Source organism: Lampetra planeri, chromosome 50, assembly GCF_965212315.1.
Source record: "Lampetra planeri chromosome 50, kcLamPlan1.2.h2, whole genome shotgun sequence".
NCBI classification, from domain to species: domain Eukaryota; kingdom Metazoa; phylum Chordata; class Hyperoartia; order Petromyzontiformes; family Petromyzontidae; genus Lampetra; species Lampetra planeri.
In genome coordinates this window covers 2,023,297-2,050,693 of record NC_136156.1, presented here as the reverse complement: position 1 = coordinate 2,050,693, position 27,397 = coordinate 2,023,297, and the positions used below count along the sequence as shown (strand labels likewise).

Genomic DNA, 27,397 nt, shown 5'->3' with positions numbered 1-27,397 from the left:
GAGGAAAACCGTAGAGTTTGAACGATGGTGCAAGACAAGGCTGGTACCTATCCTGTGGACAGCACAAGAATAACCGAAGAGATTGGTGACAAAGCGAGACTGTACATCACAATTTGAAGGCGGGAACTGAAGTAGTTTGGACAGGTCGTCCTAGGTAATGGGGAAAACATACCAGTTGATGTTCCAACAAGGGGAGTTAAAATAAGCGCAGGTAAGCAGAGACTATGATGATCTGATAATATATACAATTTTACGGAGTGGACCAGTGTACAAAAGTTATGGAGACATGTCCAAACATCAGCAAGGTCACGCACACACGGTAACGAGTCGAACAGCGGAGACAGAGAGAGGGACCATGACCAAAGTGCTCACCTTCACCAAAGTTAGAACGCTCAAAAGGTGATCTGGGCTCATCGCTCGCCGAGTTAATGCTGTGCCTGAAAATGCCACAGTGAGCTGAGAAAGTTAGCCAAAGATATTTTAACTTTATTTTAACTTTGGCTAACCACCCATGTACGTTTTGAGTTTGCTGGCAACTCAACCAGGTAACCCGCCGGCACCCGTTGCATCACTTTGAGTCCCTGCATAGCTCAAGCGTCAGATTTAATTCTCGTCACCGCCAAGTTAGCGGGGTGCATCGGTGCTTTCGAGCGTCTCTCAAGCAGCGTTGCAGACGTGACGGGAATTTTACGCACGGACCTATATGTGCATGATATACATTGCTAGGCATAAAAGCGTCATCCGTGAGCTCCTCAACCACAACATCCCTCCACTGAATATAGTGCAGAGTGGTTGTTCCAAAATTTACAATTCAATTTTAAAATCTCCCCCCTTCCCCGCCGCCTCCCACTCTGCTGATGTATGGCCTTGCTATATTTCTGAATGACACCACAGCCTTTCACACCGTCCTCTCTCACGTGTTTGGGAGTGGGGAAATTAGTCAAAGTCCAAGATCGTAACAATTTCACTGCTCTCCCTTGCACATGCTGTCTGTGAGCTTGCACGCATGTCACGGAATAAAACTTAAACTAATATATATAGTCCATGAAATGTGTTTCGAGAACTTGAATGGAAGTGAGAAGTGAAAAGTTTGTATGTTAAATATATTTTTTTACATTTTTCTCACCCATGCATTGACACCAGTGATGGCGCAGGATGGTATAGTTCAAAGAGGCTTGCTGGTACATTACTGCTTTTCATGTTGTTCTCTCCAGTGCACAAACGTCACATTACTTAACCTATTTGTTGCTGATTCACCAGCGCGTCGTTTGCGCCTATAGGAGATGGTGCTGTTAGTTTTACGGTCCCGAGCACTTTCACTGGCAAATTCGGCGATCCCAACGGCCAAAAAAACATTGTCGTGTTTTTGTTCCAGTCGTGTGTCTTCTTTGCCATTAACAATGAAGCTCACGCCCATTGCTGCCCGGGCCTCACGGTGACTTTAGCGCAACCTTGGATAGACTCGAGCGCGCCTAAGGTGCCGTTATCTTCTGGGAGAAAACTTTAACAAGGGCAATTGACAAGACGAACAGTGGAAATGAGCAAGGACTCTGTGTAATCCGGAGGCGTGCATTGTCGACTTTTCCTTACTCTTGACATTTTCCACTCGTTTTTTTGTTTCATTCCTCTTTTTCTTCCTCTCCTCAGACTGTAAATAAAAGGCACGGCTATTGTGACCGTTATACAAATGGAGTGTCCTCCTTCTAACATCACACAGCCTGCTCAACCATTTTGGTTTGAGTTGGTTGGCTTTAACTCTGCCTGGTGATGCGTCACCAAATATATAATGGAAGTTTATGTTTTTCCCACTTTTTTATTTATTTTCCGTTGCTTTTATTATTAAGTAGACTATAAAGGGTTCAGAGGCTTGCTTTGCAGGCTCTTGTAATACCTTGAATGCTGATTTAATCAAGGAAACATTGTCCGCGGGCCACTAGTTTGTGTTACTGCGACACACACTTAATGTCACAGTTATCTCAGAGCGACAGCTGTGGGTGCTGTAACATACACATTTCGTTTTCTTTCCTGACATTTCTCGTGTGATCAGCTGGCCAGTTTGTCTCTTCACTGTCTATGCCTTGTTTGCACACTGTCCACTTGAAATTTAGTGAAGATCTTTGCTAAATATCCTGCCAAGAAGCACTTAACTTTTACATTTTTTAATCTTAAAAACAATGCTTCGCTGATTTATTTAAAATGTGGAAAAATTCCATCAGTTATTGCTCAATGTTATTTTCGGCCACGCATTTTTTGCATAAAACACGTCAGAGTTGTATGTTACGTGTTGGTCCATATGTATTCACATGTGTGTCTGGGGAGGCAAAGACAGGCTGGGCGTGCCGCTGGCCACACCACTCCCTCGTGTGCCATGCCGGCCTTGATAGATGCTTGCGAGCGGCACTTGCCCCACTGGTCTACAAAGACTCTAAAGGGGACCTCCGTCTGTTTTGCAGTGCGTGTATGTGTCTGTGTGCCTGAGCTGTCTTTCTGTCGGTGTTTTCCGTACGTTCAGTTTCCTCTCTTCACGTGCTGTGCCCACGTCTTGTTTATTCTTGTCTCCAGGTGCTGTTCGATGCCTGGCTGACTGAGAAGGAAGATGCCCTCAGCAAAGTTCAGACTGGGAACTTCAAGGACCAGGCTGAGATGGTTGCGAATGTCCGAAAACTCGCCGTAAGAGTAAAAAAAATTGCAGCAATATTTCCAATTGCAGAAATGCAATGGCGCTGTTGTAGCCTTGACCTGTCGAGTAAAACGGTCTCGTGCATGTGCTTCTTCTGAGTATGAAGGACAACGTCGATAAATGTTCTTCGCGTTGCAGTAAAGCCAGAACTTTTGATTCTCGGGTTTGGATGTTTTTGAGTTAAGCGAAAAACCCAAATGTAACGAGGCAATCTTTTACGCGAAGTAATTGGCGACAATGCCAAAACCGTCAGGTTGTTGTTATTGAAGAACCCGCTTTTAATAATTGGTGCCACGATGTTACATTGCAGCTAGCTTCTTTAATGTACTCCGATGAGCTATGTAGCTCTTTTTCACAGATGTCCAGTTTACTTGATATAAATTTATTTCTCCGCTCTCTTCTTCTAAGTCCTGATAACCCTGCGTCTATATACGTGTGGATGTTGAACTTCTTGTCCAGTGTACGTAGCCAACCGTGCTAATCGGAGGTGCGGGGGAAGGACAACAAACTAAACACTCGTGTCCGGACTATTGCGCTACCGTGTACGCAGTATGTTCATAGTTCTCTCGATATCTTTGTGTTCCATCTGTCCTGTTCTAGATCTTGAAGGAGGACATGAGCATGAAGCGGCCAGCGCTGAGCAAGCTGAGCATACTAGGCCAGGCGCTGGTCTCGGCCATGGGCAACGAGACAACGGCCAGGGACATTGAGAAGAAACTGGACGAGTTTGCGCAGCGCTGGGACAACCTGGTTCAGAAGCTGGAGGGACACTCCAAGCTGGTAAAATCAACAAGGACAAAGATCCCTCCCCCCTTTATAGCCATGCAGACTCCTAACTACAGGGACTCATCTATTTACGAACGAGTCAGGTTCCAGAGGTCTGTACGTAAGTCGATTTGTTCGTAAGTCCAACTCTACTCCTGTCGATTCCAAACATGTTGTACGGCATGTACACTAAACACGGGGAATGGCTTTACAAGTTGTATAATCTCCTGTAGATGTAGATTCCACTGGTTCTTCATGTTCTGCAGATGTAGATGCCACGCGTCTGAGACACGATGGAGGTTGATAGCGTTCGTGAAAAGCGCAGAGAAGGTCGTAGTGAACCGCACAGCGGCAACACAACAACAAACAATGGCGGCGGCTCTGGCAGAAATGCTGGGAATGCTGGGTAATGACACCGAACAACTACCGCCATCGATTGCGCGGCAGTTGCACTTACGACTCTCGGTCCGAACAGGCAATTGGACATATGGACAGGTTTGTTCGTATCTCTGAAAGTTCGTAAGTCGAATGTTCGTAAGTAGAGGAGTCCCGGTATGTACGTACTGTATGTGTGTTAAACTTCCTTCGCGCCGTACGTACACAACCGTGGCAATCGGAGGTGCGGGGGAAAGAGAATAAACAAGATACGAGAAGCAGTTCTAAATAAATGAAAGGGCAAGCACTTCTAGCGAGTGCCTATTAAGACCGGGGTGGTGTATGAGGGCCACACATTTCTATATATATACAGGCTTTCCCCATAACTTATGATTTGAAAACCAATTCTGTTGTCCGGTTGGATCACTTTGAAATTATATTATTAGCTTTTTATCATAGTTCTTCATTTTCATGGAATTTTGAGTGTAGTCATAGATATTGTTATTGCCAGCTGTCTTTTTCACTTAGACTTTATCTGTTCTCATGAGTGTAATTTTAATTTTACGTACCGCGCTTGCAGATACTTCAATACGATAGGCGCTGTATAAAATAGAGATTATTATTATTATATACATGGAGGAGCAGAATGGAGGTCTGCCAATATATTGCAATAGTTTTTTTTTGTGAACAGTAAGCAGCACCCAAGTGTTTTCTTTCTTCTCACCCCCCCCACTCGCTTGCGCTGATCACGTGACCATGCCCGCGCGCCCTCAGGTGTCGCACACGGTGAGCCAGACCCAGTCGTCGGTCACCCAGATGACGGTACTGGAGACGGTGACGGTGATCAGCAGCAGCAGCAGCAGTCGCGAGCAGGTGCTAGTGAAGCACGGGCGGGAGGAGCACGCGCTCGCCCCGCCCACCAAGAAGCCCTTCCTCGACCCCGAGCTGCACAAGAGGTGGGCGCTGGGTGCTGTGTTGTGTTTTTTATTCCCACCACGTCCCAAAGACCCAAAATGTCAAGCTGCTTCTTCTTCTTCCGTACGGCTCATGCAGTAGACGCAGAGCAACAACCGCAACATCACATTCAGGTGGTGGAGCCAGATAACCCCGTCGACAGGAGCAGCGGAGTCGTGTATCGCCGCGATGTCTGCCTCGTGTCTGTGTGGCGGTGCGTTGTGTCGTCATGCGCTACGTACGGTCCGTTCTGGAAGGCCGTAACGCCAAGCTGCCAGCAGCAAACGGCGCTCTTGAAGGCGTCGTAGATTAGCGTCGGATCCAAGGTGGGAAGGGCATTGCGGCAATAGGGCTGATGGCCCAGTCCCCCCTCCCGTCCCCCTTTTGAAGCGCCGTTAGGGCCCTATTTATCCGAATCAGAATATTTATTTATACTGGAGGAATGCGATGAGCTATGAAGTTTTTCTTTTTTTCGCAGATGTCCAGTTGGAGTGGGTCAGAATGTTGCAACCCTGTCGGACCCTGTTTAAACCCTGTAGGGCCCTGTTTAAAAAGCTTTCCAATTTCCAGGCCCATCCCGATCATAGATGCTATATTAGCTGGGGTGTTCCGCTCTTAGTATAGTACCATTGAAATGCAATTGGCATAATGTCATGAAATGAACACAGTTCCTATTGGAGGTCTCACAGTGAGCAGAGCATTACCTTGGCGTCAGGGAACCGTGCCCAAAAGATGACATTACAGAACTTGATGCCACTTCTTGAGACCTCGTTAGATGTCGTGCCGTTTTTTACGTCTTGCAAATAATGTTTGTCACACGATGGTCAAACCAAATGTTTATTCCTCGGATATGGAATTTGCTGGATTAAGCAATGGAAAAAAATATTATTTAAACCGATGGTTACTGTTTCAGTAATTTCCGATTTGGCTGAGATGATCAAGCCCGTCATTGCTTGAGAATCCATTATAATCACGGTTGACCACATGAATTGGAACCCGGTGCTTGCTCAGCACATCTTAAATTGCATCGGCACCCTGAGCCACTAAGTCAGCTCTATGAATGCAGTTGATTGGTAATAATATGAGAATAGGTTTTCCCCCTTTTTCTGGCAACAAAACAGGTGTTAAGATGTTAAAATACAATGCATATATTATCAGAGTACGTTTTTTGTTTGCATTCTGACCACAAGTATTGTGGTTAATGCAGACATGATTCAATGTAAAAGGTTTCCGTTTGGTGTTTTAACATCTTAACACCTGTTTTGTTGCCCGAAAAAAGGGGAAAAACCTATTCTCATATTTTGGTACTGGCAAAGGAGGTCCCATGATGATGGTAATCATATGACTTTCAAATTGTACTCGACATTCAAATACATTTTCAAGGTTGCAGTTTCAAATGAGAAGAAAAATTCCGGTGTAATTCCACAGACAAAGCATATATTATATATATCGAACAATCAAATAATCCAAATCCATTTGGCCTAAAAATATGAATTATTCTGGAAAAGTGAATAAAAAAATATATATAAAAATCTTGATCTCGATCAAAATCACAACTGGAAGCGGTTTCTGCCCTCTGGTGTTGTGCGCGCGTACAGTAAATTCGGGCTGTGCCTGTATGTTGGCGTTGTGCCTGTATGTTGGCCACATCATCGCAATTGTGATCACCGGTCGCACTGCCCTGAGCGTTCAAGTACAGAGTCTGTGGTGGAAGCATCACAATACCACGTTGCGTTTGCGCCACTCCTGTTACGCGTCGGTAAATTTTAGCGTCCGGGAACCGGTGTAACGTGGCGCTTAAGCGCATATCGACCTCGGCGCACTTGATCTCATTTAAATTCGGGAACTAAGCGGGGATTACGTCTGCCTGCCTGCCTTAGCGCAAACACGGGATGCCTGGAGGCCGTCGAGCAAGACCATTTGTAGTCGGAAGCCATGTGCGCAGCAAGCAATACCTGTCGCTTTGTTGTAATCGACCATGGTCTATCCACTGCTCCATGAAGGCCTCCAAATGTATCATAATTTTTTCAGGATTGCTACCATCCATTTTACTCGTGTGCTTAAATAAATATTTGATTGGTCGCTACGGTGGCTATGAGATGTTAATTTCCTGCGCCTGGTATGCAGGAGGTCATGGGTTCGATCACGACCCTAACGCCTGTATTTGGAGTTTGCATGCTGTTCCTGTGCTCGCGTGGATTTTTCCAGGTCTTCCGGTTTTTCTCTCCACATTTAGAATCAACGCGCGTTTAGAGTATTTAAATTTTCACGCGACGATAAGCCACTTTGCTGAGTTATTATTTGCGGCCAGGTCGCTTCTGAAAAAGAGCAATAAAGCTCAGTGGGCTTTACCTGGTAAAATAAATACATCGTTTAAAATAAAACATAGTTTAGTATCATCCCTTCATCTACCACGGTAATCACCACTCAGACACGTTTCTCTCCTTTGGCGGCTATTCCATTGCTAGTCTCGTTCATCTTCCCTTCTGGAAATGTGCGCTGCCCAAATGACGCCCGCTGACTTTTGCGAACGCTCATTGGTTCCTTTGCTTGCGTGTCGGTGCAAGTCGGATTACGCACCTTTCCGTGCTTCATTATATGCAGGTGTAGAACTAATGTGTTGGCGAATATTCCCTGTGTTTGTTTTTTGGAGAATTAGATAAATGGCACAACAAAAATGGTAATGCAATTATCACCGAATGCGTGCGCATGCATCTGTCTGCTTCTCCTCTTGTTTTCCCACCGAAAAAAAAATAATTGGAGTGTTTTCATGCGCGTTTGCTGCGTGGGCACACTCGCTGCGCTAATTGGTCTAATTACTCACCCAAGTGGGACTCTTTCTTGACCTATAATTGCGCTCCGTGCAAATAACCGCGGTGCCACCTTGTCTGTTTTCCACGTCCCTTGATACGCGATCGCAAGCGCTCGCTTGCGTGTTTGTGCATGCGTGTGCGCACTAGGGAGCAGCGGTGCAGTGGTTAGCACGCTGCATTCGTTTTAGCAACACCGTCTACTGTGGAATACGGTGTGCGTATCATCTGTTGGCCTCCCACAGGTCAGCTTAGCCTGAAAATAAGCATCTGGTGGGGCTGCAGATACAAAAGTAGCTGTGTGTGTTGATGATGGCCCTGCCTCCCCTGCCGTTCCACGTGCCTTCCATAACAGGCGTTCAGTAAGATGGCTTGCGTCGAGCGCCTAATGAGCAATCGCCTCCTTGTGTCCGTGCGCTCGTGCAAGCAGATTTGACACCGAGGTGCAAGAGCTCAACAGCTGGATCAGCAGAGCGGAGACCACACTCAACTCCCCCGAGTTCTCCACCTTCAAGAAGTCTGGCGACATCTCGGACCTCCAGGAGAAAGTTAATGTAATTAGACGCTTGCGTTCTTGTAGTTTTGCATCCGAGGTGCAATTATCAAAATTAATGTCTATGCCCAGGGCACTTTGATTCCAACTTCATACATGTACATTTTTGCACTGTTCGTCTGATATTGTGTGTTTGGTATCTTCCAAAAACAAGTGTTGAACATTCGCAAGAAAAGGAGCAAAATAAAAAAGATGCAATTTGCGTACAGATCGTGTTGTTCCTAAATAATCCTGAACGCAGAATTATTTGAGCACTTGTCTTTCTTATCGCAGACTTTGCAAATGCCTTTAACGTTACCTGAACATAATTACCTTGTTTTGCTGAAAAAAAATAAAAATTACCTTGAAATTAACAAACGGCCTTTTAAAACAGACTTTCAAGTAGTCGTGATTTCTGTTAGCAGCAATAACTATTGTTTAATAAAGGCATTGAAATCTGTTTATGTCAGGAAATTTGGCTTTTTAAAATCAAACCATTTTTACTGCTTTATGATAAGTGCCGTCCCTGTCCTTGAACGCTGTCTTTGCTGACGTCTGGCCACTCCGTGTCAGGGAGTGGAGAGGGAGAAGGCGGAGAGACAGAAGAAACTCCACGATATCCCGAACACTGCGCAGACGCTGGCCGATCAGATGTCACAAGGTGCGTTCACCCACCCTAATTGGGCCACTGCTGCCATCACCCTGCAAACCCTGGGGACTTGGCCTGCTCCCCCAGCTCCTGGGTCAGACTCCTGCCATGTCACGCGTGTGACGATGCTCGCCGTGTTTATTTTAACAGCTCGTGTTGGCAAGCAGAGGTGATGTTAGGCCGCCCACGGAATTGTCCTCGTTAGTTGATAACTTCGCATCGTCGCAACCTTTGTTGCGAAAGAACGCTTTTAATGTTTTGCAGCGTGTGATCGGGAAAAATATTAAATAATTTAAATTTTACACGACCAAATTAACGCTTATTCTTATTATCTTGGCAGTTAAACCGTAGCGTCCTGTTTGCACTTGTAGACATTTCTGCCAGGCGAAAACCACTTGGCTCTGACAATCCTGAAAATATAGTCTTGCTGTGTTGAAGAGAAAAGTTTGGTTTTCTGTTAAAGTTTGGAACCCATTAAATGAAAAAAAAACCTACAAGATTCCAGTCTTGTGTGATGGGTTCTGATAAAAATTTTAAATTTCTATCATATCCGTGAGAAATCGGTTGACTTGTGTACGTTACGGGATTCCTCCACCCCGTGGGTTGGCTCCTGTGCTACGGTTTGTGAATAAGCCTCTGTGACAGCTGAATAATCAAAACATCGCCCCACTGTCCTGCTGTCTCTCGATTCATCCTGAGAGAAACAAAAAAACAAATCCCTCGTACAGCCTTCACAGACTGTTGGGGCAAGCGCTGTTAGCAAACAGTGCCCGTGAAGACCGGCACGGCACACGAGGGGGCGGGTGGCCAGCACCAAGCCCAGCCTCCTTTCGTCTCCCCAGTGGCGATAATTACACACCGCACCCAGGTACTCATTTGAGTCAGCCGAGGGGAGGCCCAGGACCAGTTCAGATAATCGTCACTGGTGTTGGCTGTGAGCAGGGATCGAACTTGGGTCATCGGGCTTGTAGTGCAGCACGCTAACCACTACTCTTCCGCTCCCCATAGAAACAAAACACACACACACACTACCTTTTGTGGCACAATTCATTTTCCAGTGTATTGTACATGAGCCGATATTCTTAACATAGCAGCTATGTTACAAATACAATGAGGCAAGCCATGTTTTCCGTAAAAAAAAAAACCACCCAAGATTTCAATCGCACAGTGGAATTGCTTTAACCCTTCATTTAGCAATAAATGCTGTGACATGTGACCATGCTTACATTAATAGATTATCATGCTCGTGAAACGTGCATTAAATTGGACGTGTAAAAAAAATCCGTAATTTTAACACGTTTGCAAATGATAAGCTCATTTGGATGATAGCGTTTAGGCATTTGCTGACCCAGGATGTTTAACTTGTGAGGGTTAAGTCAACATCTTTGCGCCAGCGCCAGCCAATTTAATCTACATGACGGTGGCCATATGATTATAATCATTAAACCATATCTGGTGCTGTTATTTCGAAAGTAAAAGGTGCAGCTCCACAATGAATTGCTCATGCCGTGCGCAGGCAGAATGACTTCCCCGAGAGGGAGCTCTCGAGAGGGCCCTTCTCAGGGGACACTGTGGCCTACTGGTCCATATTGGCCGGGAATCTGAGATGAGTTGGGAGTACCCACACCCGACACCGCCACACGCGAGCTGCGGGATCAACGTGCAGGGGGGTGCAGCCATCCTATTCTTGCCCAACGATAACAATTTGTTCAAGAGCTCGATGCCAATGTCAAGGTCTGCTAGCCACGGGAGGCCTCCAGGAGAGAGTCTGTGTCATGGTTTAACTATGTAGTCCGTCGTTTGGGTTGCATGCCCCACAGTCGCACTGTGGGCGGTGTACCCAGCAGCGTAAATGAGTGTACCCATTTACGCTGCTGCTGGTGCTCCAGAAGATGGAATCGAACCAGCGACCTCTGGATTACAATGCCGAGTTTGTAGCAGCATCCGCTATTTCCAGATCGTGCCGCCCCCCCCCCCCACCCCCAAAATAGTTTTTACGTTTCCGAACGATCGGACACGCTCACGCTCAACTCCCATCTCCAGACGGTGTCCCCACGGAGGAGGTTCAGAGGGTGCTCAACGAGCTGTCTACCCGCTGGGAAGCGCTCCTGCGGTTGCTAGGCGACCGCAAGGCCTGGCTAGTCTACCAGGGCCTGGTGCTGGATTTCGAGCGCGACGCGCGCACCGCCGAGCGGGGCCTCACCGGGGCCGAGGCGCTGCTGCAGCAGGGCCCGGGAAACACCGGCGACGCGGCACACCTTCGGCACCGGATCGGCGAGCTGCAGGTGGCACGACGGGGGCGCCACGGGCGGGGACGGGTGGCAGCGCCTTCGTCCGCTCGCTGACAAACACGTAGATTTAATGCTTGCCACATTTAAACTATAAACTATTTTTATTTTACCAGGTAAGGCCCCTACTGAGCTGCATAGCTCTTTTTCAGAAGCGATCTGGCCACAATTGATAGCCCAACGAAGTGGCAAATCACGTGGAAATGTATAGCAGCCAAATACTCTTAATGAATGTTGAAGCATGCTTTCCCACCTGAAACGTGATTTATTTTACTTTATACCTACGTGACTTTACCGAAAGAACCAAAGAGTATGGATTCGTGCAGTCACGAAAGCTTCAAATCAAGATTGATTCTAAATGTGGAGGGAAAACCCAGAGGACCTGGACAGATCCACGCGACCACAGGGAGTACATGCAAACTCCAAATATAAAGATGTCAGGGTCGTGATCAAACCCACGACTTCCTGTATACCAGGCGATGTAGTTAACATATTGCCACCGTGGCCAAACACCTACCTGGTGCTACACAGCTGTCAGAGGCATTCTGTGTCAGTGATCTCTTGAGAGAAATCAATACGTTAAAGAAAATGTACTTGTGGCTGAGAGGATCAGCAAGATAATATTTATTTTTATGGATTGGATGCATATTCCCCTGACCTCTCCTTGTCAACGACGTTTAGCTGTGTGGATCGGCCCTACAGGCAGTGATTCCTAATGTGTCTTTTTCAGACTACTGGTGGACCACAACGCCTTGGGCAGTGGTCCATGAAACTCCTTCATATAGCTTGAATTTTTTTCTTCCCCCAAAACAAATAAATTATTGATGTTGTATTCAGGATTCATCACTACAGCTGCCTATTGGCTGGTTGACCTGGTCATTTGCGTTGGTTATGAACGAGCAATTTTACTTTATAAAAAATATATATTAATATATATAGTTTTCATCCAAGGTGGCCTGCGAAAAACATTTTGATGGTTGACAATTGGCCGCGTGTCCAGATCGGTTGGGAACCCACACTCCTGTGGGCTGCGGCGAGGATGTGTTTCGGGCGTTGGCGTGTTGTCTCACCCACACGGTTGTCTCGCTGTGGCAGTCGGAGCTGGAGAAAGTGCGAGGCATGAAGGGCGAGGTGGAGAGGCTCGGCGTGCAGGCCAGCTCCCTGAAGCTCCGCGACGGGGCCCTCGCTTTCCTGGACGCGGAGTTCGTGCAGCTCAACAAGCGCTACGCGCAGGCCATGTCTGAGCTGGAGGCTAAGAAGGGACAGCTGCAGACAGGTGAGAGGGCAAAATATAAGAACAGGCGTTAAGACGTTCATACACCAAACGGATACTTATCGCAATGCATCACGTCTGCGCTGGCCAGACATGCTTGTGGCAAAACGTGCAAAGCATACATGTTCTGATAATTTTCGCATTGTCTTTGAAACCGATTGGCCTACACGAGAGAGCCTTCTTTATGGCCTAGTCCAGGGGTCGGCAACCTACGGCTCCGGGCTGCTTCTTGACAATATGTACGTATGTACAGTATGTACTCAGATGCATTGCGGCTCTTGAAATACTGAATTTTGTACCGAATTGGAAAGAAATGGCTCTTCTTGTTATTTTGGTTGCCGACCCCTGGCCTAGTCTCACCACCGTTGTTAGACCAGAGAACGCCTAAAGGCGAAGAGCACAAAGGCAATGCAAGTATCAAGGTAGTCATAGTTCGGGTTGAGCAGTCATATCCTGGCAAAAGAGGTCGCGTAGATAGGTGAGATGGCATTTGACGAGTCGGGTGAATCGGCAGAGTGTGTGGCTGGCGTGTCGTAGTAATGGAGAGGATTGCAGCGGTGTCAAACTCAGAAGGCCGTTGGGAAGATGCTCATCTCCTGTTTGCAGCCTTCATCATTCTTGCGTGTGGCTGTGTTTGAATATCAACACATCTAAATCTACACTTCGTTTTAGCCACGAGATGCTGTGGCTTCAAGTAATCTTGAGTGACGAGCTTCGGCTATTGCTCCATCGAAATAATTGAGCGGACCCTGTGCTCAACCATGTTTAGTTTTTGTCCTTCCTCCGCACCTCCGATTGTCAAGGTTGGCTACGTACGCTGCGAAAGACGTTCAGAATACACACAACATACGTACATGCCACGTACGTACATGCCACGTACGTACATGCAACGTACGGACATTTTCCCGGTTGCGTTTAGCAGCTGCGTCGAAGTGCAGGTTTCTTCGGGGTGGGTGGGAAGCCCCCAGGACGCTTCTCGCAGTTTTTTTCGGAAATTAATAGTTTTTTTTTTACTCGAACATTTCGCAGCCCTGAGCCAGTTGTGGAAGGATCACATTCCGCTCGTGGGGATGAGTATGGATAGGCACATTGCTCATTAGCGCTTATGAAGAGTGGTGCCAAAAAGAGGTAATTTAATTAATAATTTTCCATTTAAAGCTTTCGTGGCTGCAGGGATTCATCTTCTTGGTTCGTTCGGTAAAGTCACGTAGAAGGGAAATAATAAAATCCCTAACCCTAACATTCAGACGCTGTCTTGCCGACAGACCTGTTCTTCACCTGAGGACGGCTGCTTGCGTTGTGGCCGAAACGTCGTGAGAATTGTATTTTATTATGTTTAATTTTTATTATTTTATTATTTCCCTTCTACGTGACTTTACCGAAAGAACCAAGAAGAAGAATTTTCCACTTTCAGCCATGGCCTCATTGAAACTTTAATCAACATTGCTCTGCAATCGAGGGTACCGCAATGCAGTCGTCAGTCACTAGATGAATGACATTAAGTAGAGCTGGCAATCCCGCAGGATGTTAATTCGCCACGCTCACGATGATCACATTTGCTCTGGCGCCTCTGCGCGTTGTTGGCGCAGCCCTGGACAGCCTCCCTCCACCGCAGTACGCCGAGACGCTCGCGGCGCTCAAGGTCTTCCTGCAGGAGGCCGGCACTCGCCTTGGGCAGATCCCCGCGTCACTCGGCGACTTGGAAGTCATGGACAAACGCCTGCAAGAGCTCAAGGTGCGTCCGCTCAAACTTCTACAAAGTCGCCGCCCTCCACTTCCAACTGCCCTTTGGCCAGCCTGTGCTGCATTGTTCATTTTCATCTGTCCATTCACTCATACCACCTAGCCCATCGCCTTCTTGGTCTGCCTTGGGACGAGGTGCCTCCAGTTTTCCCCTCCACATTTAGAATCAACACACATTGAGATGATTTGCTCGATATTAATTTCTCCGCGAAAAGCCACTTCGATGAGCTTCCATTTGTGACGGCCAGGTCGCTTCGGCGAAAATAATTATGAAGCTCAGTGTGGCCCTTATCTGATTAAATTTTTTTAAAGTTTCGTTTTGGAAGGGAATCTTGAATGGTGGCGTTTGCTCGCTCGCAGGGGCTGTCAGCCGCCCAGCGCGAGAGACAGAGCTCCTTGGATTCAGCGAGGGTCATGGCCGAGGAGTTCAGCCGGCGGTCTCGCCCGGACGCCGCTCGCAAGCACCGCGCCGAGCTGGAGCCGATCGTGGAGCGGTGGAACAAGCTGTCCACGCAGCTCCCGGAGAGGATGCAGCGAGCGGAGGACCTCTCTGCCAAACTTGGGAAGTTCAAGGTGAGAGACACACGGACGGGCTGTGACCAGGCCTACCCAAAACCCTCCTGAACCACTCGCGCCTCTTCTCCTAACGGTCACCATAACTACGCGGCCACTTTTAATAACCCGACTCTTTATTTCAACCGCTATCATCTTTTTGTACAATTTAATAAATCTATATAAAATAAGATTTAGTACTATCTAGAACTGCGATGACTATTTCTGTGACGGCTATATATGTGGCTCTTTGACGTGTTTTTCAGGTTGTACAGCCTGTTGTTAGGATACAACCCGACAACACAGCTGTACGGCATGACCAGACAAACCTATGAAAGTGTGGAAATCTATATATGGGGGCACCGCAGTGGCCAGATGTTATCTCCCTCGCCTGGTATGCAGGAGGTCGTGGGTTCAATCTCGACTCGAACATCTGTACATTTGGAGTTTGCACGTTCTCCCTGTGGTCGCGTAAAATTTTCTCTGCGTTCTCCGGTTCTCTCCACATTTAGAATCAACATCATGCATTTAGAGTATTTGGCTGCTAGAAATTTCCACGTGATGAGCCGCTTCGTTGAGCATTGATTCGTGGCCAGGTCGCTTCTGAAAGAGAACCATGAAGCTCAGTGCGGGGGGGGGGCCTTACCTCGTGAAAAATAATAGTTTAGCTTTCCTATATATGTGTATCCGCGAGGTGGCCGAGTAGCTCCACGGTAAGAGCACGAAGCCCTCACTGCTGAGAATCCTGGGTTTTAACTGGAACAGTCTCCCAGTTTGAAACTGGGTTCTCAAGTGTGGCGAGTTGATTGTCTCGGCCTGGTTGCCAACGACTGTTCACGAAAGCAAAACAAAACTTTTACGTGTGATTTTTCAGTCTGTTTGGCTAAATGCAATCGCTGTGATTTAAATATAGCGGTGGCTAATAAGTCAGGATGCATAGGGTTATTACATTTACTTCAGCAAATCACAGAGAGTTATATTAATTTATTTTAACACATCTTCAAACTGACTTCCATTACCATTATTGCATGCATGAATTCTCTTTTGAAATGAATTCAGGACTTTTTTTTAAGACTGCAGGTGTAATTTTTTAACAGTCAGCAATTGTATATTTTGTCTCAAATACACTCTGGGTTCTTGGTCGAGGCTTGTTTACAACGGATTTGAGGTGACCCCACAGGAAGAAAAAATATGAATAATGAAAATAGATAAAATATTAACTTAAATGAAAAAAACACTATTAAAATGTTTTAACGCCAGTGTTAAAATAAATTAAATGACCCTATGTTTTCATGGCTTTTGGGCCACGCTATATATTCATTTAATTGGCATGTGAATGGATGATTGCCTCCCCGAGTCACCACCATCTCTCGTGATCTAGAGACGTAATCGCACACTCCTATTATTTTTATTCTCACACGATCTTCGTGCCTCCCTGTCGTTGTCGACGGCTAAGTGAAGAAGCGTACCGGCTTCTCTTAGCTGCGTCTACCAGTCAAGTCTTGCCAGCGGGGGGCGGGAGTGGCGGGGAGGACAGGTGGCTCCTTGACTCACGGAGGGCCCCGGGGGGTGTGGGGGGTGCGCCTGTGTGTTGTGCTCAGGCGGAGTGCCAGGCCCTTCGCAAGTGGATGGATGAAGTGGACGTGTTTTTGCGGGAGGAGCGCCCGGCCCTCGGAGATACCGACACCCTGGAGAAGCAGCTGGAGCAGTGCGGCGTACGCGTTCCATTCATCCGCGCAACAACAACACAAACACCCACGCCCGCCGGACAATGGAACACGAGCGGTGGAAATTGAGCCAGGGCAGCGTTAGAAAAGCGAAACCCACGTCGCGTTGTAAAACCCTTGCTGTGGGGTAGCGAAGCAATGTCCCGCTTTGTGCGTATATTCCTGAGCCCCGTGCCAATGTGCTTTCAAAGTGATTTGCTGCTCAAATGGGCATTGAGAGGCAGCGCTCTTCACCGGCTACGGCCCCCTGAGCCAGTGAGGGAAATGGATAAATCCGGTGGATGGATGCACGAGTCTCCTCCATAGGACAAGCAGTGTTGAATTCTGTACAAAGTGGTACTTGTTTTGTCGACCCAAGAGGAGTGATGGGGTTTGAGTCAACCCCCAACGAGGATTTGAACTCCGTAACCTTCGAGTGTTCTCACCTGCCCCGACTGGACGTCTGTGAAAAAGAGCTTTATAGCTTATAGGATTCTTCCAGAATAAATAACAAAACATTCTGATTATTGCCAGCTGCTCGACCCTACTGCTGAGACACCTGGCCAGATGATGCGCATCAAGCGATGCCGTTGTGTTCCCGAGATTAAATACTTAATAAGGATTAAATACTTAATCAGGAATTGACCAAACATCCCTGAGAAGGACCCCTCTTAAATATTCTCAAAACTGTATGAGGCGTTCCCAGAGAAATAGAGAATATGTATCACTGCTATTAAAACGGACAGCATTTGGCCATCGGTGCTTTGCATGAGCGATGAACTTGCAAAAGGAATAGCAGCTGCTCAGCTAATTAAATTTAAAAAAAATCCACAAACCTATTAGGACGGAGAGACAAACGAGAGAAAGAGGTTGAGGGAGAGGTGAAGTGGGGGAAGTTGGATTGACTTGTGGGGAGGGTTTTGATGATACATTGGAAGTAAATTACCCCTTGCTACACCCTCGCCCGCCCCTCCGCAACACACATCCATTCATAAACCGGCTCCGTTAGGAACTAATTAATTACTCGAATGTGAAGAATTTCTCACTTCCATGGGGCTTTTGTGATGCTGTGATTGGTGGGGGTGGGGCTGCTTTGTTAGCAGATCGTTGAGGGGCTCCGAGCCGAGCGGGTGGCGTGAGGACGTTCCGACGTCGAGCGGGGACCCGGGCGAGCTTGGCAAGACACGACATGCACAGCGTGCGAACGTAGACGCTAGCCATTTCAATCGATCGGCCAGTCTGAATTTTTACGTGCCGATATAGCCCTCGTTTAAAAGTGGGATGAAAACAGGAACCCCCGCCACGACCCTCGGCGGCTAACGGCGACTGTGAAAAGGAAATTTCAACCGCGCGAAAATATAAAAGTGCGAAACCGGTAGCGTCGTTTCAACAACACCGCGGTCGTTCTTCAAACGGAGTCCCAACCGAATAAGAAACAAAAAAAGGTCGCGGAAATTGTCGCGTCTCTGTGCTCCGAAGCCGAGCACACATCGGTGATTTTTCCTCCTGGTGGTGAGTGGTGCAGTGCTAAGCACACTGCCCTAAGGACCCGACGACACGACCTGCGTTCAGTTTCCAGCGACGGCTGACAAAAGTGGCGACTGACGTCTGAGCCCCCCACCGTCACCGTCCCACACCGACCAGTGTGGTGCAGCATCATGGTCAAGTTAACCCACGCAACCAGCATGGAATAGGGAAGCCTTTTTTTCCAGGAGTAGATTGGCAAGGAGACTGTACGCAGGAGTAATAATAATACAATTATTGGTACTTAGAGGGAGATTAAATGCCTCAACATCTCACCTTACATGATGTATTATCTCAAACATTCAAAGGGTTCCCCGAGTGGCAGCTTTCCCTGTGTGGGCACAAGGCATCTCGGTACTGGTCTACAAGAAAGTGGGCTTTTTTATGAAAGTGGTGGGGGGGGGGGGGACAATGACTGCAATGTGTCATCTCTTTTAAGCTATTCGCCGTGTACATGTTTTACTAATTTTCGGACCGTGTAAATTATTGCTCCTTGTTCGTTCGTCAACCGAGAGAGAGAGTTGCGGCTTCTATACGAAATCGGTGGGGGCGGAACATTATTTTAGAGTGAAGCTCACCGGTGCCTCTCTGCCTCTGCTCGACCAATCCACCTTGGCGTCCCCGCAGGCGCTCGTGAGCGACATCAACACGCTGCAGCCCAGCCTGCGTAGCATCCAGGACCTGGGCCAGAGCCTCAAGGGCCAGGCAGAGGCGGCGCTCGCCACGTCCATTCAGGCGGAGCTCTCGGCCATCTCCTCGCGCTGGGACACGGTCTGCAAGCAGGTCGGTCGGAGCGCCGAGCGGCGGGGGAGGTGAAGGGTCACGGTTTCAAGAGGGGGGTGGGGAATGTCTGTAAAAGTGCTCGGAAATCGGTCCCGCTAAATTGAACTCATTGGTTACCGAGATATACGAGTGATGTTTAAAATATGCAGGGTGATCGATTCATATATATATGTACCCCACATTTGTAATGGCCCGCTTACTTTTACGTCAGCGGGTGATTCTGGTGGAGTATCAATAAATGGGTCACATTTCATCGTCATCATAACCCATGGTGATCAGTCCACTGCTCGCCCTCCCAAGCCGCCGCCATCTCTCACGATCTTGCAGTGTTAACAATCCACATCGCGCGCTCTATTCTGGATCTTCCGTCGTTCCCCCTGGGCCCTTGGCTGTCTCTCACCCACGTGCCCCCCGCCCCGCCCCACACCCGTGTAGGCGAGGGCTCAGAAGCAGGTGCTGACGGAGGCTCTGGCTCGCACGCGGGAGCTGCGCAAGGACCTGGCGGAGATGCAGGAGTGGATCACGCAGGCCGAGGAGGAGTACCTGGAGAGGGACTTCGACTGCAAGACCCCCGATGACCTCAAGTCTGCGGTCGCCGAGCTCAAGGTTTGCTCAAAAGGGAAAATTGTATGGGGGGGAGGGGGGGGGGGCGGGGGAGGAACCTCCCCCCCCCCCCTTGCGACAACGGGGCAAGGACCCTCCTGAAAATGAGTCGTGGGTAATCAAGCAGCGTAATATAATTATAATTAAGGTCTATGAAATTAAATGTAAGCACAATTATAATTTACGTCTCCACATGCAAGTGAAATTCACCCGTCGGCCTATTAGCTTTCCAGACTGATATTATACAGCGGCAATTATTTAAGCAAGCAGATCTCTGAAACCGGTTTTCGACCTTCAGAGTCAGGCTCGTCAGAAATAGAGAGTCAGCTTTGTTGAACATTCGGTAAAAGACGCCGGGACTCCCTCTGCTCGCGCACATAAGCTAGGGGGCTGCGGCTGCTCGCGAAAATAACGCGTGCAGGAGAAGTTGTGTGTTCATTGTTAGTTCCGGTAGAGTGCCACTTGGATTCATGACAGTAAAGATGTGCCTCTGGCAGTGGAGGCCCTTGGGTGCACAGGCAGCAGTTGGGCATCGTCGCCCACAGCATGGCGCATTTTTTTCAAGCGCAAACAATTTCCTTTAAACGGATTTGATTCCTTCAATCAAATCAAGACCCTGAATTGTGATAATGCACCGGGAAAATGGTGGCGGTAAAAATGTCAAGCCTTCCCCCCGACACGTTTATGGAATCGGCCCAATATCCTCCATTGCAGGACCCTTCTGAAAGAGTCCTGAGACTCCGTGAGGGTTTCCCGTGGTGATGTCGAATGCAGGCGTTGTAACGGACCGCATTATTGTGAGTTTAACACGTTGTAGGCTTTCGCGACAAATATCATCCATAATAGAGGTTTTTTGGGTTAGATCGCGTAAATATATAAATGTGTAATTAAAAACCCGCCACCAGCCGACACAGCCAACTAGTAAGGGTTGTCACGTAAACAGAACGTGCCAACTCGTCGCTAGTACAGCACACCGGTGTGTTGGAGAGCCAAGCCACAACATTTACAATCTGAGTACGACGTTTCGCCAGTAATTACAACTAGCTTCATCAGGAGACAGCATTATTGCGGTTTTCGTCGTATCATTGTCACCTCCTCGAACCAGAGGTGTACCAAGCCAGAGGGAGAGAGAAGGAAATAAATGAGTGGACATTTTACAACTTCTGCCTAATTACCATTGCAACTGCCTTGCATGTCTTGTGCCTCTACGTGCGTTTGCACAGGTGCGTAGCCAAACGTCGACACGAGTGTGCGTTGCAATGCAAACGCGTTTGTGAGCACTTGCTCCAACAGTCTGTTAAGGCTATTTGGGGGGGTCTTTTGTGTGGGGAGCGGTGGTGTAGCGGTTAGCTCGCTGCGCTACGAACCCGACGGCCAGAGTTCGATACCCGCTCACGGCCAAAATCACCAGTGACGATTATCTGAGCCGGTCCTGGGCCTCCCCTAGGTCGACTCGGCCATAAATGAGTAACTGGTGTGTTGTGTAAACATCCGTCATAGTGCCGGCCACACAGTCAGGGTGCTATTGTACCGGCCTTCCGAGGTGCATGCTAACAGAACTTGCTCTAACAGAGTCTGTACGTCTGCGCGGAGAGGGTTATCTGTATTTATTTTCGCGCGTGTGCCTGCGTGCATTTTTCCCAGCGTGCCAATGAGGAGCTGTCGCACAAGGAGGTGAAGGTGAAGATACTGAAGGATGCCGTGACTTCGTTCGTTGGCAAGAGTTCAGGACCCGGGCGTGACAAGATTATGGCCGAGCTGTCGGCTGTGTTGGCAAACTACCAGCGCCTTTGCAGCCGTCTTCAGGGCAAGCACACAATGCTGCAGGTGACCCATGGATGCACTTCCCCCCAGCTATAACAGGGTTTTGCATATTGCAACACTTAAACAGTTATTATAGGCCTGCCCATAGCCGGTTAATGCAATGCAATTCAACATTGTGCTTAATGTGATTTACGTAATGTAAATGCGCCTAATGCAATGTGCATAATGTAATGAATGTACGCAATATGCGCTCCCATGCATAGAGGTGGATTCACGAGCTCTGCGTGCGTGCGGCCATTTGCAAAAGTACGTGTAAACGAATTTGCGTAATGTAGTGCGAGTGCTCGGAATGTGTGGCAATGTGGACATTAACAGTTTGCGCGGATTCGTTATGGGAGTTTCCAATTTAGCAATAAAGTTACATGAAAATTTTCTTGTGCTTTTGCACGATTAGTGAATAACGATGGGCATTAAAAATAAATCCGACGTTTGCTTTGCGTGGCTTTTCATCGTCCCATTTTCCAAATACTTCGACAGCACTTAAAATAAATCCAGCAAGAGCTCCGTTCGGTTCCGGTTGAGAGCGCAGTTTGGCACACACTTTAACCTCTTCAAGTGATAGTCTACAGACATTGCGAGAGAAATATTGCTCAGAAGACCCGGCACAATCGTACCTAAGCAATGACATCACCGCAACGGGGGGGGGGGGGGGGGGGTATCGAAAACATTGGCAATAAAACATCCAGAGCGCTCGGTAACAACGCGTAAGGATCATCTTCGGCGTGCGCCGCCGTCGGCGTACAGAGCGTGATACTCGCGGCGTCGATCGTTGTGCGGCCGCAGGAGGTGTGGGCGTGCTGGAGCGAGCTTCTCTCCTACCTGGAGGTGGAGAACAGGTGGCTGGATGATTTGGAGGGCGCAATCAAGCGTGCGGACCTTTCCCAGGGAGACCCGGATGCGCTCTCCGCCGCTCTGAGTGTGAGATATGCCTCCGAGTATTTGACCGAGCTCATGTTTATGTATTGTTGTTGGTATCGTTGAATAATGCTTTCCCCGTTTGCACGCTCTAATATTTACTCCGCAATTTTGGACGAAAATGAAACGCGCCCCGGTTGTTTTTATTTAGACGCATGCATTATTGCTCCGTTCTGCTCGGTGGTGCAGAGCCCTCGCATATCTCGGAGGTTTTGCGAGTTCAAATCCTGTCATCAGCTCTGCTCAACTCGTCACTTACCCAGTCTCTATAAAACAAGTGCCACTTTGATAAGTCGTGGTAGTTATGTGGTCAAACTGGCCTCTGCCATGGTAATGTAGAATATCCCCCCTTTGGGCAGGGGCACATTTAAGAGTTGTTATTTTACTCCACTCGGCAGCATTTAATAACATGCCACATTTTCAAGTGATGGCTTCCGGGCTTTGCTACCTTCACCGTGAGACCGTGTTTCGCTCGGCAGTCCCTGGACGTGCTGCTGGCCCACCCGACGGACAACAGGACCCACGTGCGTGAGCTCTCGCAGACACTCATCGATGGCGGCATCCTGGACGACATCATCGGAGAGAAGCTGGCGGCCTTCAATCTCCGCTGGGAGGAGCTCACCCAGCAGGTACGGGGAAGGAGGAGACATTTGATCATCATCATCATATTCATCAGCAGACATTCTCAATCCACTTCTGGATGAAGGCTGTCCCAATCCCGGCGGTGTCTCCCACGATCCAGCAATGTAACGGGGGATGTCTATCGATGCAACTTGCTGTCCGTGCCCCTACTGGACATCCGTGAAAAAGAGCTTCATAAGCTCATCGGATTCATCCAGTCAAAATAAAGATTCTGATGCTGTCCAGGATAACGGGGATATGCCCTTTGTGCAGAAATGCCTCGCTTGAGTTTCAAGGCTGTTTCACGAGTGTCTTGCATGTGGATGTTTGGGAAATACCTGAAGTGCTATGCAATGGGCAAGGGGTACCGAAGGGGGAGTACCGAGTCAAAGTATTTGCATTTGAGGCAGATGATAAATATGCACGCAAAATAAATAACCCATCGGTGACGCTCCTCGTGCTGGGAGTCTCAAAGCTCAGCTGGTTGGGAGTCTCATGCACATGAAATAATCATGATAAATATGTACATTTGGTATTCGCATAATGCGTATAGAGCAAGGCTATCATCACGATGGTGTCGCAGTTTCACAGTAGGGGGCGATGTTGCCACTAGTGTGTAATTCCAATCGAGTAAATTGCAGTGGAATTTTTTTTTCAAAAACTCACGAAATATTGACCTTGGCGCCGAGATAAAGTGGGCCTACTTTCTTTGAATGGCGTCAACAAGCTCTTTAACATCCACTGTGAGGAAAGCTCTCATAATACAGGTTTTCTTGGGCTAGATCGCGTAAATATATAAATGTGTCGTTAAACCCGCCACCACACGACACAGCCAACTAGTAAGGTTTGTCACGTAACTTGCCAATTCGTTTCTAGTACAGCACTAGCCGGTGTGTTGAAGAGCAAAACTCACAACATTTACAATCTGAGTACGATGTTTCACCAGTCATTACAACTCGCATCATCAGGCGGACAGATAGATTTGTGGCGAGAAATCCTCCAGTTTTGTTCCATAAATAGAGGGGTAGATGTAATGACATCACCTGGGAGCCCTTCACGTGCGAAGGGGCGGGGGAGGATTAATGAATGCCTACAAATTACAATGGGTGTCCATTGACGGTTGGGTTACTCACATGGTAATCAACATACACATTGTTGCACATTGCATGCATATTGTTCTTGTGCCTCTTTCTGTTTGCGTGCACTAAAATAGCAGTCCCTGTGATTGTCTGCGTCCACATGAGAGGTCTGCGATAAAGCGGCAAAATCGCTACCGCAGGGCCATGCCGCCACCAGATTCCTCACCACTCTCCAGTAGCCACAACTTGCCAACACACCGGATTGTGGTTGGGGGTGCACCGCTTCATGCCATACGCCACCGCGCGGTGTGACCCACCGCCGGCCGTGCGGTGTGAAGCACCGCTGACCGCCCACGATAGGTGGCAACAACAAGGGGGACCGCGGCGACAATTCAGAAGTGCAGCCGCTCATCGGGGTTCCCCAGGCACACAAAGGCTGAGAGCCATGTGTTGCGTAGTCATGGAGATAAGCTGCCTGTATTAAGCACTGGCTGCATTGAGGCATTGTGCAGACACACATGTAAAATTTCCGTCCACTGTGACTCACGGAGTAGCTATGTTTTTCTTGGGAGATGCTCCATGTACACGCACAGCCCTTCCCTGATAATTCCGCTGCTGGTTCAAGGGCCTCTGTGCGCTGTGGAGGTCGTGTGGGGTCAAGCGATCGTATTCACCATTCTGGTCACTCGAGTGGGTTAGTGAAGGTGGGGTGCGTGAGTCAAGGAAACATTGAAAAGTGCTGCACAACAATTAATTTTTGCCTGTCTGCCATCTGCTTCCCATCTCTTTTGCTGCTGCCCATCTCATTATCCAGGCTCAGCGTTTCATCAGCTTCCAAGATTTGGCATATTCTGGGTAAAACTAAACAAAATGTTTTTTTTACCAGGTAAGGCCCACTGAGCTTAAAAGTGTTTTCTATTCAGAAGCAACCTGGCCACAAATGGTAGCTTAATGAAGTGGGTTATTACGTGGAAATTTATAGCAGCCAAATACTATGAACGCTTGATGTTGATTATAAATGTGGAGGAAAAAAACGGACGACCCTGAGAAAAATCTACGCTTCCACGGAGAGAGAGAGAGACATGCAAACTCCAAATATACAGGCGTCAGGGTCGGGATCGAACCCACACTTTCTGTGTCCCAGGCAAGGTAGTTAACATCTCACCACCGTGATTTGGTCACCAAATCACGGTGGCGGGGGGATTTGGGGAGTTGAGGCTACATGACATGCAACTGCGCAGTGTTTCATTTAGCCAGCGACGTTTCTGTCATTTGTTTTTACACGAACATTACTATTTCTTTTCATAATGATTCTTTTTTAGAAGGGTCCTGCCAAGTTATTTTTTTAAGTAGGCCGTGGGGAGGCGATGATTGCGTTCTGTAATCCCAAATGAGTAATTTGCGAGTAATTTTCCACATTCGAAAAAACAAACAAACGTGATGCTGGCGCAGACAATGGCCTGCCCTTGTTGTTGTTTACATCTTAAGAATGACGTCACGGGATCTTTAATGTCCCACTGTGAAGCAGACGGCGCGTGTATTTTTAGGGGTTATACACCCAAAGTATTAATCAGAGCGACCGCTGGATTCGAACCCTGAACCTCAGCAACAAGCAGCGAATGCGCTCTTGCTAGGCGATGTCACCGGCCCTTCATCTAGTCAACGTCATCCTGTAGGATTTTAGTCAAGTATTGGTTTGTGGATTTCAATTATCCATTCTGTTATTCTTGTTGACTAAAGCAGTACAACAATTTAGTCCACTCGGTTATTCAATGTTGCTGTGAGGCGGGTGTACTCCATCCCCCCCTCTCCTGCCCGGTATTATCAGGTCAGCCAATCACTGAACTCAGTAATCATGCATATATTGTCACTAATAATTTTTGTTTTTTCCTTCATTTCACTGCAGTCTTCAATAACAATATTGCAGTCTTCGTCTTCATTCAGACTCGTCTATTTTGTCTCATGATAGTCAGGTCGGGCTTCGGCCTTTGGTTGGGGCAAGCCGTTGCCATTGTCATCGGTGACGATTTTTCATCTAACTCACAGCCACCGTCGCCTCGTGTTGAAACAAAAGCCTTGGTCCGTACATTTTCTTCGTTACTGATTTCACGAGGAAAATTAACAGGGGTGGAAAATTGGCTTCGTGTCTGCGTTCTGAATTCCTTGTTGGACCTATTGTGCTTCAAAGCTGATAATCCCCATTTAATCGGAGCCAGGTCACTGGAGGGAAGGCAAGTGGGTTAACCCCAACTTCGAGAGAAAGGTTTCACTTGGTCGGAAAATAACAAAAGTTTGTGCAATCGGCAGTCGGAGAAAAAAATTAGCACGCTTTGGTGGTGGTCTAAAATCATTTGTTTGCAGCCTAATAGGTTTGTTATCTTTTTATTCATGAGAATATCAAGGCTTTGTGGTTTGTAGTTTGGGTTTAATTGTCTGGACAATTATGTTTAGATGAGAATTACAGTCCCAACAGTCTGGATAGACAGTTAACCCTTAAAAGTGGCTACATGTCAACAGCAGTGCAAATTGCCAAAGTGTGTTTTAAATACTTGCCCATTTCTCTTTTGATACTTATATATAATATACATTTCCAAATTTCAGTAAGCTCTTTGAATTAAAAATACACGAAAGCAAACAATTATTATTTAATTTTCGATTTAAAGCTTTCGTGACTGCAGGGATTCATATTCTTGGTTCTTTCGGTAAAGTCACGTAGAAGGGAAATAATAAAATAATAAAAATAAAACAACATTCTCACGACGTTTCGACTGCAACACAAGCAATCATCATCAGTGATTGCTAAGCCAGAATCCATCTTAAGTTGCCTCTGTGGCAGCAGCTACATTGGAGAGACCAAACGACATGTCTCGGACCGCATACGTGAACACAAAGAAGACCTAAAACACGGTAGGACCACCACCTCAGCCGTGGTAGACCACTGTTACATTTCAGTGGGCTCACATGACATTGACTTCTCCAAGACAGAGGTTCTCTGCAAGCCATCTGGCTACCATGAGAGATTCGTTCATGAGGCTATCCACATATACAAACACAGACAATTTCAACCGAGAAGATGGATTCTGGCTTAGCAATCATTGGAAGGATTTGATAAACCATTTCAGGTCTTAATTGATTGTGTTCACGTTTACGGTGACTTTCAGACCGCATTCCATTCTCTTTCTCTCCCCCCTCCTCCGTTGCGAGCATAGATGGACTCGTCCGTCTGAACAACCACCAGTTGCTGTCCGTGGTGCTGACGTAAAGAAAAAACCGCCACTTTTTTCAAATTTTCTTGCTGTGATTTCACACCTGATGGTGATTACTTGTGTTGCAATCGAAACGTCGTGAGAATTGAATTGGTTTATTTTTATTATTTTATTATTTCCCTTCTACGTGACTTTGCCGAAAGAACCAAGAATATAAATGATTATTTAGCGAAGAAATAATATCAACTTGACGAACATTGCGCGGTTAACCTTGCGTAACGTTACGTTTACAAGACCATACGTAGTACGGAGGCCTCATGCTTAATTTCTAAAAATGTTTCTCTTCAGAGCTTTTCTAAAATCCTCCCGGAGGGATTTGCCGCTGGATTACAGATACGACACGTATCCTTGCTCACCACTTCCATCCCGAGCGAAGAGTGTTGCCGTCCCGTGAGTTGGCAACGTAGAGAGATGGCGAGCAGGTTTTACACCTCCCCCGCAGCTTTGCAGAGATA

At 47.5% G+C, this 27,397-nt stretch overlaps 1 protein-coding gene across 6 annotated transcripts in view; it reads left to right on the top strand.

Moving 5' to 3' along the window:
• The window catches only part of LOC144734286 (dystrophin-like), a 636,663-nt gene that overhangs the window by 255,165 nt on the left and 354,101 nt on the right, over window positions 1-27,397 (top strand). For all 6 annotated transcript variants that reach the window (XM_078616432.1, XM_078616429.1, XM_078616430.1 and 3 more), the window contains 15 exons: window positions 2,563-2,670; window positions 3,281-3,460; window positions 4,595-4,776; window positions 8,015-8,138; window positions 8,690-8,777; window positions 10,809-11,050; window positions 12,149-12,329; window positions 13,916-14,061; window positions 14,430-14,642; window positions 16,223-16,336; window positions 18,479-18,634; window positions 19,070-19,240; window positions 20,882-21,064; window positions 21,845-21,979; window positions 22,456-22,605. In XM_078616432.1, coding sequence (XP_078472558.1) covers window positions 2,563-2,670; window positions 3,281-3,460; window positions 4,595-4,776; window positions 8,015-8,138; window positions 8,690-8,777; window positions 10,809-11,050; window positions 12,149-12,329; window positions 13,916-14,061; window positions 14,430-14,642; window positions 16,223-16,336; window positions 18,479-18,634; window positions 19,070-19,240; window positions 20,882-21,064; window positions 21,845-21,979; window positions 22,456-22,605 — 2,373 coding nt within the window. The remainder of the gene's footprint in view (window positions 1-2,562; window positions 2,671-3,280; window positions 3,461-4,594; window positions 4,777-8,014; window positions 8,139-8,689; window positions 8,778-10,808; window positions 11,051-12,148; window positions 12,330-13,915; window positions 14,062-14,429; window positions 14,643-16,222; window positions 16,337-18,478; window positions 18,635-19,069; window positions 19,241-20,881; window positions 21,065-21,844; window positions 21,980-22,455; window positions 22,606-27,397) is intronic.